Source organism: Thunnus thynnus, chromosome 23, assembly GCF_963924715.1.
Source record: "Thunnus thynnus chromosome 23, fThuThy2.1, whole genome shotgun sequence".
Taxonomy (NCBI): domain Eukaryota; kingdom Metazoa; phylum Chordata; class Actinopteri; order Scombriformes; family Scombridae; genus Thunnus; species Thunnus thynnus.
Window position 1 is genome coordinate 17,059,154 of NC_089539.1, and position 14,595 is coordinate 17,073,748.

The 14,595-nt window shown below is 39.1% G+C and overlaps 1 protein-coding gene across 1 annotated transcript; it reads left to right on the forward strand.

Moving 5' to 3' along the window:
* Positions 1 to 10,525: 10,525 nt before the first annotated feature.
* lum (lumican) lies at positions 10,526 to 14,331 on the forward strand. The gene is made up of 3 exons (XM_067581578.1): positions 10,526 to 10,604; positions 11,580 to 12,474; positions 12,715 to 14,331. Exons 2-3 carry the CDS (start codon positions 11,601 to 11,603, stop codon positions 12,867 to 12,869), a joined length of 1,029 nt encoding a protein of 342 aa, XP_067437679.1. The 5' UTR covers positions 10,526 to 10,604; positions 11,580 to 11,600; the 3' UTR covers positions 12,870 to 14,331.
* The last annotated feature ends 264 nt before the right edge of the window (positions 14,332 to 14,595 follow it).

Here is a 14,595-nt window from a genome sequence, read left to right on the forward strand (position 1 = left end):
TGAACGGCTGTTGTTGTTTTTTAACTTCTTGCTTTTTCTTTTTTCTTGGTTCTATTTCACATTTTATCCATGCAACATTTAACATTTAAAAATTTTCTCACAACTGCCCTCTTATTTTAATTAAATAGCAGATATCATAAGTATCACTGCATTGCCACACCCATATTTCTTTATTTTTAACTAATATTTTTCCATCAACACACCTCTTCCCATTGCTTTAGTTTGTGCAGTATTTATCACTGATGTTAGATGTTAGAAATAAACAATAAACTGGAGATGTTGGGAGGAAAATTACAAATATTGCATGAATAAAAATACATTTTAGACTGGTACTGTTAAAGGCAAAATATATAACTCTGTATATTTTTACACTCCAACTAATCAATTCATTCCATATTTGTATTTTCAGGTATACTTTATACCCAGTAGTAATAGTTGTCCTTTCCGGGCCTCCATAGTGTACTGTCTTCTTTAAATGGTAAATGTGGGGAATTGAATTACGAATATTGCAAATGGCCCAACCAAAAAAGAAGCTATGAAAAAACAAGAAAATATAAGAGTTATGAGTGGCTAAAAAAATCCACTCCCTCTGATATGACTTGGGTCTTGTTTTTTCCTTCAGACAAGGACAGACTGAAAAGTTTCAGTGTTTGAGTTCTGGCTTCATCCCAGCACCTCTGAGTCAGTTCAACACAGAAGCATGAATGTACTTCAATCTGTTGCCCCCATGTGGTGGCTATCGGTACAGCACTTTCTTTTCTTTCCGTCTCTCCCCCTGAAACACGCACACATGCATAAGCACAGTGCAACCTGATCTCCTGAACAGACATCTATCCTCTAGACCATAAGTACTTAAACTTATTGCTTTAGGCTCGTTGCCAATATTTGTGTGTGTCGGTGCATGTGGGTTTAGAGGTGTGCGTGTGTGTGTGTGTGTGTGTGTGTGTGTGTGTGTGTGTGTGTGTGTGTGTGTGTGTGTGTGTGTGTGTGTGCATGCGTATGTCATGTGGTGTTTCGATTAATGTGTGAAAATCCTGAGTAGAAATAGTCTAGAGGAAATCAGTTTCCATCTACTTTAGTCACACTTACCGCCTACTGTGCATTTTCACGTGCACATGTGAATGTGTGTGTGTGTGTGTGTGTGTGTGTGTGTGTGTGTGTGTGTGTGTTTGTGCGTAGGTAAAGTGCCTGTCTTGTGGCACTTACGCAACCAAAGTAACCTGAAGTCCTTCACCATGTTGGAAGTGAGGATTGGTGAGATCGCACCAAAAAGCAGAGTTTTCACAGATTTATCCCGATGGTTATTGCGATCTGCATATCCATACTACATTCATGAACTGTAGCCTACACACACAAACACCTGGGCTTATACCTGTCTTACTACCTGCAATATGGCACTGAATTCCTTCAGTAAGAAACTGAATCCCTCTATCGACACAACAACAATGTGTTGAGCCCTGTAATTATACTGTCAGACACTTTTATATGATAACAATACACTTAAGCTGGTCTAGCTTATATTTTATCATTTAATTTAGAGATTGTACATAATTTCATAAGAGTATTTGTGTGATACAGATATAGGAGATATACTTAGACATGGAGTAACAGAGGTCTGTTGTGTTAAGTAGATCTTCTTGTCTGACTTTAGTGCCGGTTTCCTCTTGCAGCACATGTGAGCCCATGAGACAAGGTGAGAGAATCACTTGGCCTGCATGAGGATGAGTCTCTCTGTTTTAAGCACAGTGCTTACCACATGGCCACATGGTAGGAACAGAAGGTGGTGTCTGAGTGCTGTCTGAGATTTTATTAGACGCCTCTATGTGTCTGTGCCAAGACGTCCCAGAATATCCCTGTTTGCTAATGCTGCATGCTTGGATCTCCATCTGTGTACCTCTGTCAGAGCATGTGCATGTGTGTCTTAGTTGTGAACCTTTTTTCTTTGCTCATGTGCTTGTATTTATGCATCTGCTAATGCAACTTTGTGTGGTGTGGTGTTGACAAGGAAGAATCAGCTAGGCTAATAAAGTTCACACTGCACTTTCACACGTGCCAGATTGTTTAATGTCATCTATGATTTATGATTCACTAGTTGCACTTTGAAGTTAAACTCATCCTTTGATGATGATTTGTTTGAGCCCATTCTCATGCAGAAAGAGACCAAGTATGAAGGCCAACAACTTGCTGACATCATATATAAAAGTAATATTACAGAAAAATATAACTGTTACTAAGATCTAGTTTAATTCCTTTGTAAAATAATTCACCATCAACCATATGACCATATAAAACAAATTTCAAGGACTACCTTTTTTCACCTACGTAACCTTGCAAAACTCTGGCACATCCTGTCTCAAAAAAGATGCGGAAAAACTAGTCCACACATTTGTTACTTCTAGGCTGGATTATTTCAATTCCTTATAATGAGGTTGCCCCAACAAGTCTCTAAAAACTCCCTAGCTGGTCCAGAATGCAGCTGCACATATACTGACAAAAAATAGGAAAAGAGATCATATTTCTCCCATTTTAGCTTCTCTGCACTGGCTCCCTGTAAAATCCACAATAGAATTTAAAATCCTTCTCCTCACCTACAAAGCCCTTAATGGTCAGGCACCATCCTATCTTAAATAGGTCATAGTACCCTATTACCCCACTAGAACACTGCGCTCCCAGAAAACAGGCTTACTTGTGGTTCCTAGAATCTCCAAAAGTAGAATGGGAGGCAGAGCCTTTCAACTATCAGGCTCCTCTCCTGTGGAACCATCTTCCAGTTTGGGTCCGGGAGGCAGACACCCTCTCTACGTTTAAGAGCAGGCTTAAAACTTTCCTTTTTGATAAAGTTAATAGTTAGGGCCGGCTCAGGCTTGCCTTAGACCAGCCCCTAGTTATGCTGCTATAGGCCTAGACTGCCGGGGGACTTCCCATGATGCACTGAGCTCCTCTCTTCTCCTCCTCCTCTCCATCTGTGCGCATTCATGTACCATTAATACATGTTACTACCTTGGCATCTCCCATGTAGCTTTGTGCTTTCTTGTCTCACAGGAGAACTTTGGCTGCGAAACAGCTGCTGTCCAGCTTGACAGCCACCGCTGCTGCTATTATTATTAGTCTTTTTTTGCCCACTGCTACTGCTATTATTATTATTAGTCATATTTCTATTATTATTATTATTATTATTATTATTATCATTATTATTATTGTTGCTGTGCCTCTCTGTTTTTCTCTATCCCCTCTCCACCTCCCTCCCTCTTTCTCTCTCAACCCAACCAGTCAAGGCAGATGTCCGCCCACCTAGAGCCCAGTTCTGGTTGAGGTTTTTCCCGTTAAAGTGGAATTTTTCCTTGCCACTGTCGCCAAGTACTTGCTCATGGGGAAATGTTGGGTCACTGTAAATTAAAGAGTCTAGACCTGCTCTATATTAAAAATGCCCGGAGATAACTTCTGTTATGATTTGGTGTTATATAAATAAAAATTACTTAACTTGACTTGACCATTAAGGTTCATCATCCCTTATTTACTGATGCTATGTATGCAGGTTTTTCATACTTGCACGTGCAGCTTACAATGATAACAATGTCAGATCTACCACTCAAAAGTTTTACTAAGTTTAACAATGGTTCCATGATTTTAGGTAGAGGTTGACAAAATCAGGCCTCTTATCTCTAGCCAGCAAGCTGACAATTTTTGTCGATTGAAATGACAACTTTTGCTGGCAGAGCAAGCTAATTAAGCTAATCTAAAAAAAAAAATACTAATGCTAATCTTAGTTTCATGAGTTGGTTGAAAACACTGTCTGTGGCTTACATTTTAAAGATTCGAGCTGACTCATTTTAAAAAGACAATCTTGACAGTCTTATATGTGCACTTGATAGCTTTAACATTATATCTAGATTTATAAATCTAGATACGTATCCTCCTGAAAGGCTAAGGCTAAATGCCAGACATGCTATCGCTTGCAAAGTCTCATTTTAGAGCAGATAAATGCACTGTTTAATCTATTCCGTACACTTTTACTCTTGTATTTTTGGTATTGGAAATGGTAAAAACAGTCCCATGCGCACTGCTTCGGCATGTGGAGAAATCCAAAGCTTGACCGGCCTGTCCTGCCTAGTTATGGTTGCTAAGCTATGATTAGATAATTGCTGTTTGGGGGTTCAGTGCACAGTCAGCTATATCTATCTCAGTTGTATGTTTTGATTGCCTTTGACTGCAATGAATTAAAAATGTCTTTCCACTCGATTGTTCCTCTGTTATATAATGATAAACATTTATTGTTTCTTATCAGATGGGGTCAGTCTTTAAAAACAATGTTGCTTACATGTAGCAGACCTTGCACAGATTGATACCATATGTTAACATAACCTGATAAGTAGTCTGCAACCAAATGTCTACTACCAGAGCAGATAACAGAACAGCTTTGCTCTGAATAGTTGCACATAATTTTATGTGTGCAGAGAGCATGGCAATAATCAGACTTGAAACATGAGTGGGCTTGTAACTTTTGAAAACTTAACTTCTGATATTTTTTGTAAGAGGACGCCATTCATCACTTGGTGTATTACAAGAAACTCAAAGAAATTACTATAATAGGACAAATAAAGTAAGAGAAGCCAGTGAGAACACATTTGAGGGGAGGAACCAGGCTGTCTAAGCGAAATGTCAGACTGTGTTTTCCAGCCTCCACAATCAGTTTGGAACAGTTTCACTCTGGGTTCTCGCAAACACTGACACAAACACAGTTGAAAAACCAACCCTCAAAGAAACAAATATTTTCGGAAAGTTACAGATGAAGGGCACAATGTGGACTTTGTATGCACAAATGGAAAACTGTTTTTCCCTGTATTTGAGGGCTTTGTCCATATTTTACTTCAGGGAATACTACGGAGAAATAAATAAATGTCCTAGATCCCTAGAATTTCCATTGATGTTTCCTAAGAAAAGACTATGCGACTGTTCTAACATACAGCCAACAATAACAAATGTGTCTGTTGAAATACCACTATTACTTGCATCATTTCCTGTTTTATTTATCAATTCATCTGTAGTGGTTAGAGGTTGTGAGAAAATATGTCCACATTTGACCGTATTTTTTAAAAAGGTAAGCTCTCCTCCATTAAGATTTCGCCCTCTCAAGGACCAAAAATGATCTTTCTCATGAGGAAAAGTCGGACAAAATTCTGAAAAATACTGTATGGCACATTTACACTGGTTTTATACAATGTCTGAGCTATTGAAGTTGCAGACTGATGTGCTGATTCTCGGTGAAATCAGCAGCACTATCCTTTTCGTGTTACAGTGAGTCATTAGATTGACTATTTGCAGTCTTGTTTGGGGAAGTACAGGCTTTCTGTTTTTTATTTGAGAAAACAATACACCGCAACAACCACTTACAGTGCAACAGTTAAACACACTGGAGTCACAAATGAATCAAGAAGGAAGGGGTAGGGGCTTCAAACTGACTTTGCAAGAAAACATACATATTTAAATATAGTATATATCTATCAGCATATGGGAAGAAACTATCTGTGTTTTTATTTTTGTTGTTCCATACGTTATGTTTTCTGCCCTGTTCATTCTACATATATTGTATACAAGATGACGTCACTGAAGAACTCCAAACACAAATTCTGAATGAATCACAAATTTATGTTCATGGCAATGTTACACAAAATTAAACAAGTTAAAATTAATTACAAGGTATTGGAAAAACACAGTTGAAAACCAATGTCTGCCATCTGGTGAAATGGAAAGGATATGAGAACATGAGGCAGACATCAACACATTCGAAGAGAACAAGCACAGTGACTAAGCACAATGACTAAATGTCTGTTTTCCAGCTTCCACTTTAAGAGCAGTCTGGAACAACTTAAGTCTGGGTTTAACACAAAAACACCACAGCACCAGCAGAGTAAAAACACACTAACCTCAACGAAATAAATATTTTGGGCAGTTTTTCTTCAGTTTCAGTTTTGTGCTTTGCGCTTTTAAAATGTATGGGGACAAGGCTACATTTCTGATCATTTATGCACAGAAATGGGTGGTGATTCATGTCTTTGAATTAATCATTTGTCTGCACAAATTAATAATTTATGGCCTCAAATTGATAACAATCACTACAGCAGCGACTTCTACTGGTTGATCGAGATGGGGGGTCACTGCAAAGGGTCACTGCAAATCAATACAAAGTTGTTCTGAGTGATCATCTTTATCCTATGATGAAAACATTTCTATCTTGATGGGAGTGGTCTTTTCCAGGGTGACAATGCCCTAGTTCACAGGGCACAAAGGGTCACTGAATGGTTTGATGAGTATTAAAATGATGTGAATCATATGCTATTGCCTTCGCAGTCACCAGATTTCAATCCAGTTGAACACCTGTGGGAGTTTTAAAACTGACATGTTAGACAGCACTTTCCACCATCACCATCAAAACACCAAATAAGGGAATATTTTTTGGAAGAATGGTGTTGCAACCAGAGATCAATGCCAAGGCCCATTGAAGCTATTCTGGCAGCATGTGGTGGCCCAACACTTTACTAAGACATTTTATGTTGCTTTTTTCTTTTATTTGTCACCCGTCTGTACCTCCTATTTATTAAGAAACATGGTGACACCATGTGTCATGGAGGTTACTGTCATCTCTCTCACCTTGTCAATTGTAGAGTTGTTGCTAACAAGGACCGCACTGCAGAGGGATTTTGGCAGTCCCACAGGGAGGAAAGGGGGAAAAGAATTGAAAAAAGCAACTTTAATAAGTCACCTGTGTGTAAAGTCTAGCTACACATTAACCTTTGCCATTTTGCACAGCACAGGTAGCAACGCACAACATGGCTTTCTGTCAACTAACATGCTGTATCCTCCTAAGTGTGCATTTCTAGAGCAAATATGTCAAGCTCTGTCCCCTTTCAAAGGCTTCTCCACTGCGGCTGTAGAAATGTAGCCTTCTTTTTCTTGGATTTGAAGGACATCAATTAACCAAAAATGTATCCTCCTTCAGTATCCTATCCATCCTGCTTTGCTTAAGGACTAGCCTTTGTCAAAGTGACCTTTAGAGAGTCCAGACCCTGAATTGGGGCACAATGAACCTATGCCTGCCTATGTTTTTATTACACTGCATTGTTTTATTTTGCTGAGTTTTGCTGTTATTATTTTGCTGAGACTGAGTAACAGTGAGCTGAACCCTGAAGATGAACCTGCGGACATTAAGTGTTGATTCTCAGTGGGATCAACAGTACTAGTAAGAAGAGTCATTGAATTCAGAAACAAGAAAACATAATGAATATAACAAAATGTATGTAAAAAAACATGACTATAAACAAGCAAACACAGTATGCAGTGTTTTTTAAGCATTAAAGGAATTCTAAAAAGTAAACATCAGCATTGCCTCTTCAATGGCTGTATGTTTCACATGTGTTAAGTGACTTTGAAGAGGTTACAAATTGGTGACCCAACAATACTAATGACTGGCTCGCTGGCCTTTAGGGCATCAACTGTGACTCTGAAGTCATCCGTCATTGAATGTCAGTAGAGGCACACATGGGGAATACAAAGAGGGAGTTGTCTCTTATCAATTATTCAGAAACAAAGTCCTTGAGACTTGAAAATTAACTCACAGATAAAGTGTCAAAGATGAGAACAGAAAATAATTTACAGTGTTTAACAGAATGATTCAAATTTTGAGAGAAAGAGCTTTAGGACATTTTCCACCTCCTCACCTCATAAATCTGAGATGTGTGCTTAGATGACTGTTGGAAATCACTTTTTGCCTTCTCATTGTGGAGAGATAGAGAGACTTTGTGTACTTGAATGACCAAGAGTCTGTTTTTGTCTTCATACTGTTTCGAAACAAGGAACATTCCACACTTTTTTAACCTCACCAGTTTATGTGATCAATCAAATCATTTCTAACATTTTACGTAGCAGGTTTTGGAGATGCATGGAGAGTCTGGTTAACACAGTTTTATAACAGCATCCTTTTGGCCTTAAACCTTAACCTTTATCTATATCCTCTAATGCTATCTGTCTGTTCAGTTTAAAGGTTATATATGTGAAATTGTGAAGTAATAATTTTTTATTGCCAATGAGTGAGTGGGTTTGAAATGCAACTTAAAAAATTAGACCCTCTCTGACTTTCTTGGGCGTAACAGCCTGTAACAGCCTGTGGACTGATTTCTATGCAGATGATCCGGGCCTGATTTTCCGTGAAAATCCAAAGGATGTGACATTTTTGTGCACTCCTGAGTGCCTTGCCTGTCTTCCATTAACATCAACAAACGACCGACATAACGAAACAACAACACAATAAAAACGGTGCTATTCGAGGAGAAATACTGTAGCTAATGAGACGGCTAGCTGCCTCCGTCGACTACAACATATCATCAAACATCAAAACGCCGCTGCAATTACAAGTTGCCCGCTCCTGACCACACACACACGCAGCTAAAACAACATTATTTCCTCAACAAAGGAGCAGAAAACAAGCTCCAGAGGAGAAAATAGCTTACCCCTTTTGTTTTTTCTGTCGGCAGTCCAATGGTGATAAAAAAGCACACATTTCAAGACAAAACCGCAGTGCATTGCTTCCCATCCACAGCCTATTGCTCCTCGGTCATAGCGCATTGCTCCCCGGCCAGGCCTGTTGCTCCCCGGCCACAGCGCATTGCTCCCCGGCCAAGCCTGTTGCTCCCTGGTCACAGTGCATTGCTCCCCGGCCAAGCCTGTTGCTACCTGGTCACAGTGCATTGCTCCCCGGCCAAGCCTGTTGCTCCCTGGTCACATTGCATTGCTCCCCGGCCAAGCCTGTTGCTTGCTCATAGCTCACTGAGCCTACTGGTGTTTAATAAAGATGGTTGGTAACAAAAAGGTGGCAGATTGCAGGTCGGGTCCAGTTCAGGTGGTTGATTTATGCATATTTTTGCCTGTTGGGTGGTGCATATTGGGGGGATTTTGACTGCAGCTAAACAGCCATAGGTGTCACTAATGAGTGATTCTTACAAATAGCACCTTTAAAATTAAAGGCCATCAAAATGTAATACCTCACATAATACAGCAATGTCGTTTTGGATTATCAATTATTACTACTATTACTATAAAGTTTACTAAGATTTTGATTTTATGCAATAACTAAACTAAAATTGACACATAAAACAAATGTTTAATGGCGATCCCAATGTCAAAAAGTCTGGCGCTGGTGAGTTAAGTCATGGAATTGAAACCAAACTGAAACCAAATTAATAATCTCTCTCTGCAGATGGCTTTTTAGATATATGAGGTGGGTGTCTATTGTCTCTCCCAAATGCATAAGTTGATGAAAAAGATTAATTATAGAGTCAAACAAGCCTGCAGAAGTAAGCAAGGACAAAACAGTTCTGAAAAGGCAGTTGAGAGATTCAAATGTTCCGGTCTGGGAGGAAAGGAAAAATGAGCACATACATTTTTTAACATATCTTAGGAAATCAGATATCTGTAGTTAGAATTTGAGGTATGAAAGTTGTCCACACATGAGAAATGCATCCAAGATGGTCTCTAAGAATGATAAGTGAGTAGCGTACCAGACTGGACTGCGACCAATTAAATCCAGGCGTCAATTCCCAGCATGCTCTGACGGTGTGATGGACGTCCACCAACAAATGGCAGAAACATTTGGCTGTTTTCTCTCCCACCCCCTTTCTCCACTGCACCTTTCAGATAAGTAAAACACCACCCTAGTCCATTTTATTCATTGGTCTGACTATTTGAATAGAGTATTTGAATAGAGAATATAATATGGAGGATGATTACAGGGCTTTAAAATATGTAGAGAAGAAAAATGTGTGGGTACAAGAATGAAAAGTGGAGTAATTCATCGCAAAGACATATGAGATCCATTGGATCTGCTTTAAACTACCTTCCCCCCCTTACAGTGCAATGCCTTTAGTCTTAGACAGAGAAGGAGAAGCAATGTTTGCGGCAAGTGTTATGCAAGTCTTTTCTGGCCGTCTCCTAACCCTTTTGTCAGATTTTCCAAAGCCTTATTCACAGCCCAAGAGGTACACCGGAATTTATTCTTCTTCATAACCAGCGTCTGGATTAAATAGCAGCCAAAGTTTGTTTTCACATTTTTCCACGCATAACTTTTTCTACTCTTTATATTTTTCCATGCACAGCCCACCCAACTCCAACTTAAGTTTTTGCTTGTTAACACTTTGGCATGATTATTTGGAGGATGATTAAAAGAAGTGGTTGTAAAGGTGATGGAAAAGTGGAAAAGGTGGAGGTAGCATTATGCATTTTTTTAAGCTTGTTTGTGGTGCTGTATACCTGCAGCATTTGCACCTGCTCTTGGTTAGTTAACATAAGTTTTTGCATGGTGCTCCCCAAGACATTCATGCAGATGACATCTTTAATTTCTATGACGCCCTAACTCCAATTTGCTGCAGAAGCCTCCCATCCTCCCCCCTCCTCCTTCTTTTTCCCTCTCTGTCTCTCCATCCACCCCTCTCTCTCCTCCCCCTCTCTCATTCTTTCCCTCTGTGTTTTTCTCCAGAGACTTCCAGTTTTTGAACACCACAGTGTTCTTACCTACTGGCCCTCCACCCTACAAACACGAACAGAGAGAAGCACAGGTAAGCTTGCATATGGAGGAATGGATTTGTGATTTCCTGTTTGATTATTCCTCTTTATTTTTTTGCTTTCCGGGTGGGATTATCAGCTGTCACTGAAGGGCTTTTGGGCAGTGGCTAGTACTGCAACAAAGACTGCAAGAGTAACAGTGCATGCAAAAAATGAGAGTTAAATGCTTCATGATTTTCATAATGTATTAGGAGTTTCTACATGCTTGGATATATAAGTTTATTTGGATACACACTTCCTTTGACTGTGTCATAGATTTCGATGGCTTTAGACTTTAGAAAATGATCTGTTTTACTTGGATCCAGTGTCTGTCTGCATTTTTCATAGGTCTGGAATTAATCATCCTGGTTTTGCATTGTCTATAGGTTTGATTTTTGTGCATCATCTTAAACTAGATATATTCCTGGTCTTTTTCTATGTGTTTTCTCCATTGTTTAGAAACCTTACTAAGGACAATAATCACTTCTTTTAGTTTTTGATGTGTAATACACATGTCAAAGATAGGTGCAGTATATATATTTTGTGTTCAAGTGTTCTTGGAACATCTGCATTGCATTATTGCTCCCATTGCCAGTTCAGGTATAGAAATCTATCAAGTTGATAGATGAAGTGGTGCTGAGAGCAGTGCAGTTTCATTCAAGTTGCAGCTGTAATGATGTGGCTCGACACAGACTATTGAATTAAGGACTCTGGGACTCATTGGTTACCAATTTGTTGACATGAACTCTTCACCGATTATATAATACTCTGGGGAGTGGGTGTGGTGGTATAGTGTGTGTAAAGTGGGAAGGTTCAGATCCCTTTTTGCATAATGGTTTAAAAGTTCTTGTTTTTTTATATAATTTTTTTCCATTAATGTCTCCAACTTTATAAATGAATCCTTCATGCACGATTAACCTGCACAAGATCTTATACTGTCCTTGGTCACTCTAACCCTTCTGTCTTCTTCTGTCTCCCCTCCCCTTCAGTCTGTTGGATTTCCAGACGCCATGTTTCCTCTCCGTGTACCCCTGTTGGCCGTAATGGTCAGCCTGGCCCTCTGCCAGTATTATGACTATGAATACCAGCCTTACAATTTGCTTGGGCCCTCTGGCCCCAACTGTAATCAAGAGTGTGAGTGCCCAATAAATTTCCCCAGCGCCATGTATTGTGACAGCCGCAAGCTCAAGTTTGTTCCCATAGTCCCGACAGGGATCAAGTACCTGTACCTCCAGAACAACCAGATTGAGGAGATCAAGGCAGGAGTGTTTGATAATGTTACTGCTGACCTCCGTTGGCTAGTACTTGACAACAACCAGATCACCAATGCAAAGGTAGCAAAGGGTACAATCGACAAACTCACTGGCCTGGAGAAACTATTCTTCAGCTACAACAACCTCACAGAGCCTGTCATCCCTCCCTCAAAGTCCCTTGATGAGCTGAAGTTGATGCACAACCAGATGAGCAAGTTCCCCTCTGGTCTCTTGAACGACAAGGAGAATTTGACCTCCATTAACGTTCAGTTCAATGAGCTAACCAGCGAAAGCATCTCAGGGGCATTCAAAGGACCGAAGAAGCTGCTGTCCCTGGATGTGAGCCACAACAAGCTGAAGAAGCTGCCAGCTGGAATCCCCAGTTCACTGGAGATCCTTTATGCTGATTACAACGACATCGACAGTATTGGAGCAGGATACCTGAGCAAGCTGCCAACACTGCAGTACCTGAGGATCTCCCACAACAAGCTGGTGGACTCTGGAATTCCTTCTGGAGTGTTCAATGTGTCATCGCTGGTGGAGCTCGACCTGTCTTTCAACAAGCTGCAGTCCATCCCGGAGATCAACGAACAGCTGGAGCAACTCTACCTCCAGGCTAACGAGATCACCAGTGAGTGGCAACTATCACTTTTTACTTATTAGCATTTTAAGATACTATATTAAACCATTGTTCAATTCTAAATGTTTTGTCTTGCAATGCTGTAGGCATTTTGTCTTTTACCAGGATTGACTTTTTGTCTAGCAAAATGGGTTGAGGAGTAATAACAGGGTACATGAAGATTTTGGGACAAAATGGTTTTTGAGGGTTTTTTGCCAACTTTGATCACTCTGTGTTTTTTACTCGCGACAGAATTTGATCTGGCAAGTTTCTGCAAGTTCATTGGGCCGGTCCACTATTCCCGTCTGAAGCATCTGCGTCTGGACGCCAACAACATCACACACAGCAGCATGCCTCCTGACTCCTCCAACTGCCTGCGCCAAGCTTCGGATATCATGTTTGAATAAGGACCTCTTTCCATGACCCCAATTCTACAACCACAGCTCACCCCAAAGCCTTGTGGATTTAAATGTCATAACATCCCTCTTTTCATAGTACTCACATGTCATGTCATGCACTTACTGACATATCAAGTAGTATGCAAATCAGGGGTATTGTAATGGCATCAATAATAAATCAAGAGCTGGGCAAATTTAAGGTACAATTGATAGCATAACAAGCTATCAACCATTTTGCAAATCCTTTTATGACATCTTTCAAACTATCAAATCAATTTGTAAATTCATCAAGCATCTTACATGTGCTCCAAGAATGTGGCTCTTGATATTTGTAGATACATGAAGGCAAAAAATAAATTTAAAAAAACAAAAAAATGCTATAAAAAAACATAAAAAAGTAAATGACTAAAGGTTAAATAACTAAATGCTTTGATTAAAAATGAAACACACACTTCAAACATTCCAAGCTGACATTATGTTGAATACAGGCACAATGGAGTAAACAATGAATGAAGTTAGTATCTCCAGTGTCTCAATTATAGCGTCATTTTGTTGTGTGTCTTGTATGTTCCAGTGTTTAACATGTATGATATAATGTGGGTACACTAATTAATCCATTGCTGTGCAAAGGACCAGCAAGAGAAGATTGTGTACTCAGATTTCAGTGTATAATTCCTAATGTGAGAAATAATGAACAAATTGTAAAATAGCAGTTACATTTTCAGTATCAAAATGCTTTCAAGGAAAATACCAGTGTTTTTAACATAAGTCTGTCATTCTTAGGCTACCTCAGACTCATATACAGTAAGTGGTGCCTTTATGCAAATAGAGTGATGTCCCACTTCTTTGATTATCTAAACCAATTCTCAACTTATAAATATCCACTCCCTTCAGAGGAATACCTTCTTCTACGTTCAATAACTTAAAGCCCCAGTTGAGTAAGACTTAGGTTTTAAATAGCCCTTGCAGCATTAAAAAGTAGAATAGATGATACAAGAATGAAAGCCACTGGTATTATCCTTGAAATTACTATATATAATATTGCTGTTGAAACCGTTAAATGACAAGATTATGTTTTTTAGAAATCACGAGTCAAATTGTTTCTTTTCGTTACCTAATTCCTAGCTGTCCGCTGTCATGCGCATTGCTGATTTGTATACAACATTTGCATTACTTGCATGCATCCAATGGAAACATTCTTTGATAATAAACTACAGCTTTTGCAGTTAAGGTGCTTCCATTGTTACGTTGTTGTTTAACATGTCTGATAAATGCTTTTGAACAATACATAGTCAACTTGACAGCAGTGACATGCTGATTAAATGGTGTAGCTATGTTATTAGAATATCACATTTTGTCTGGATAATTTTAAATTTTATCGTGATTTCTTTTGTGGCCTTTGAATCAGAAACTGCTCATGAATTTACTATGTGGAAACCAAAACACAGTTGAATAAACTATGTTTCCAACATATTTGTATGACATCGCTTTTTAAGACTGCTGTAATTAATTTTTTAACATGGAAACAAATTGATAAAGCATGTATAACATCTTATTTGACTCTGCTTAAATGTAAAGAGGAGTTGAACATAGCTGAACTTTAAGGAATATCATGTAAATTATTTTTCAAGGTCTTCTGGGCTCCTGTACCACTTTTTAAGGAGGCATAATCTATAAAGGGGTGATAAATTGTAACTATTGGTTTATTAATGGATAGTAAGTCATTTATTAGTTC

Coding starts and splice junctions, on each gene's coding strand:
- lum (XM_067581578.1), top strand. CDS start 11,601: ATGTTTCCTCTCCGTGTACCCCTGTTGGCCGTAATGGTCAGCCTGGCC. Junction 12,475..12,714: donor CCAGGCTAACGAGATCACCA/GTGAGTGGCAAC, acceptor TACTCGCGACAG/AATTTGATCTGGCAAGTTTC.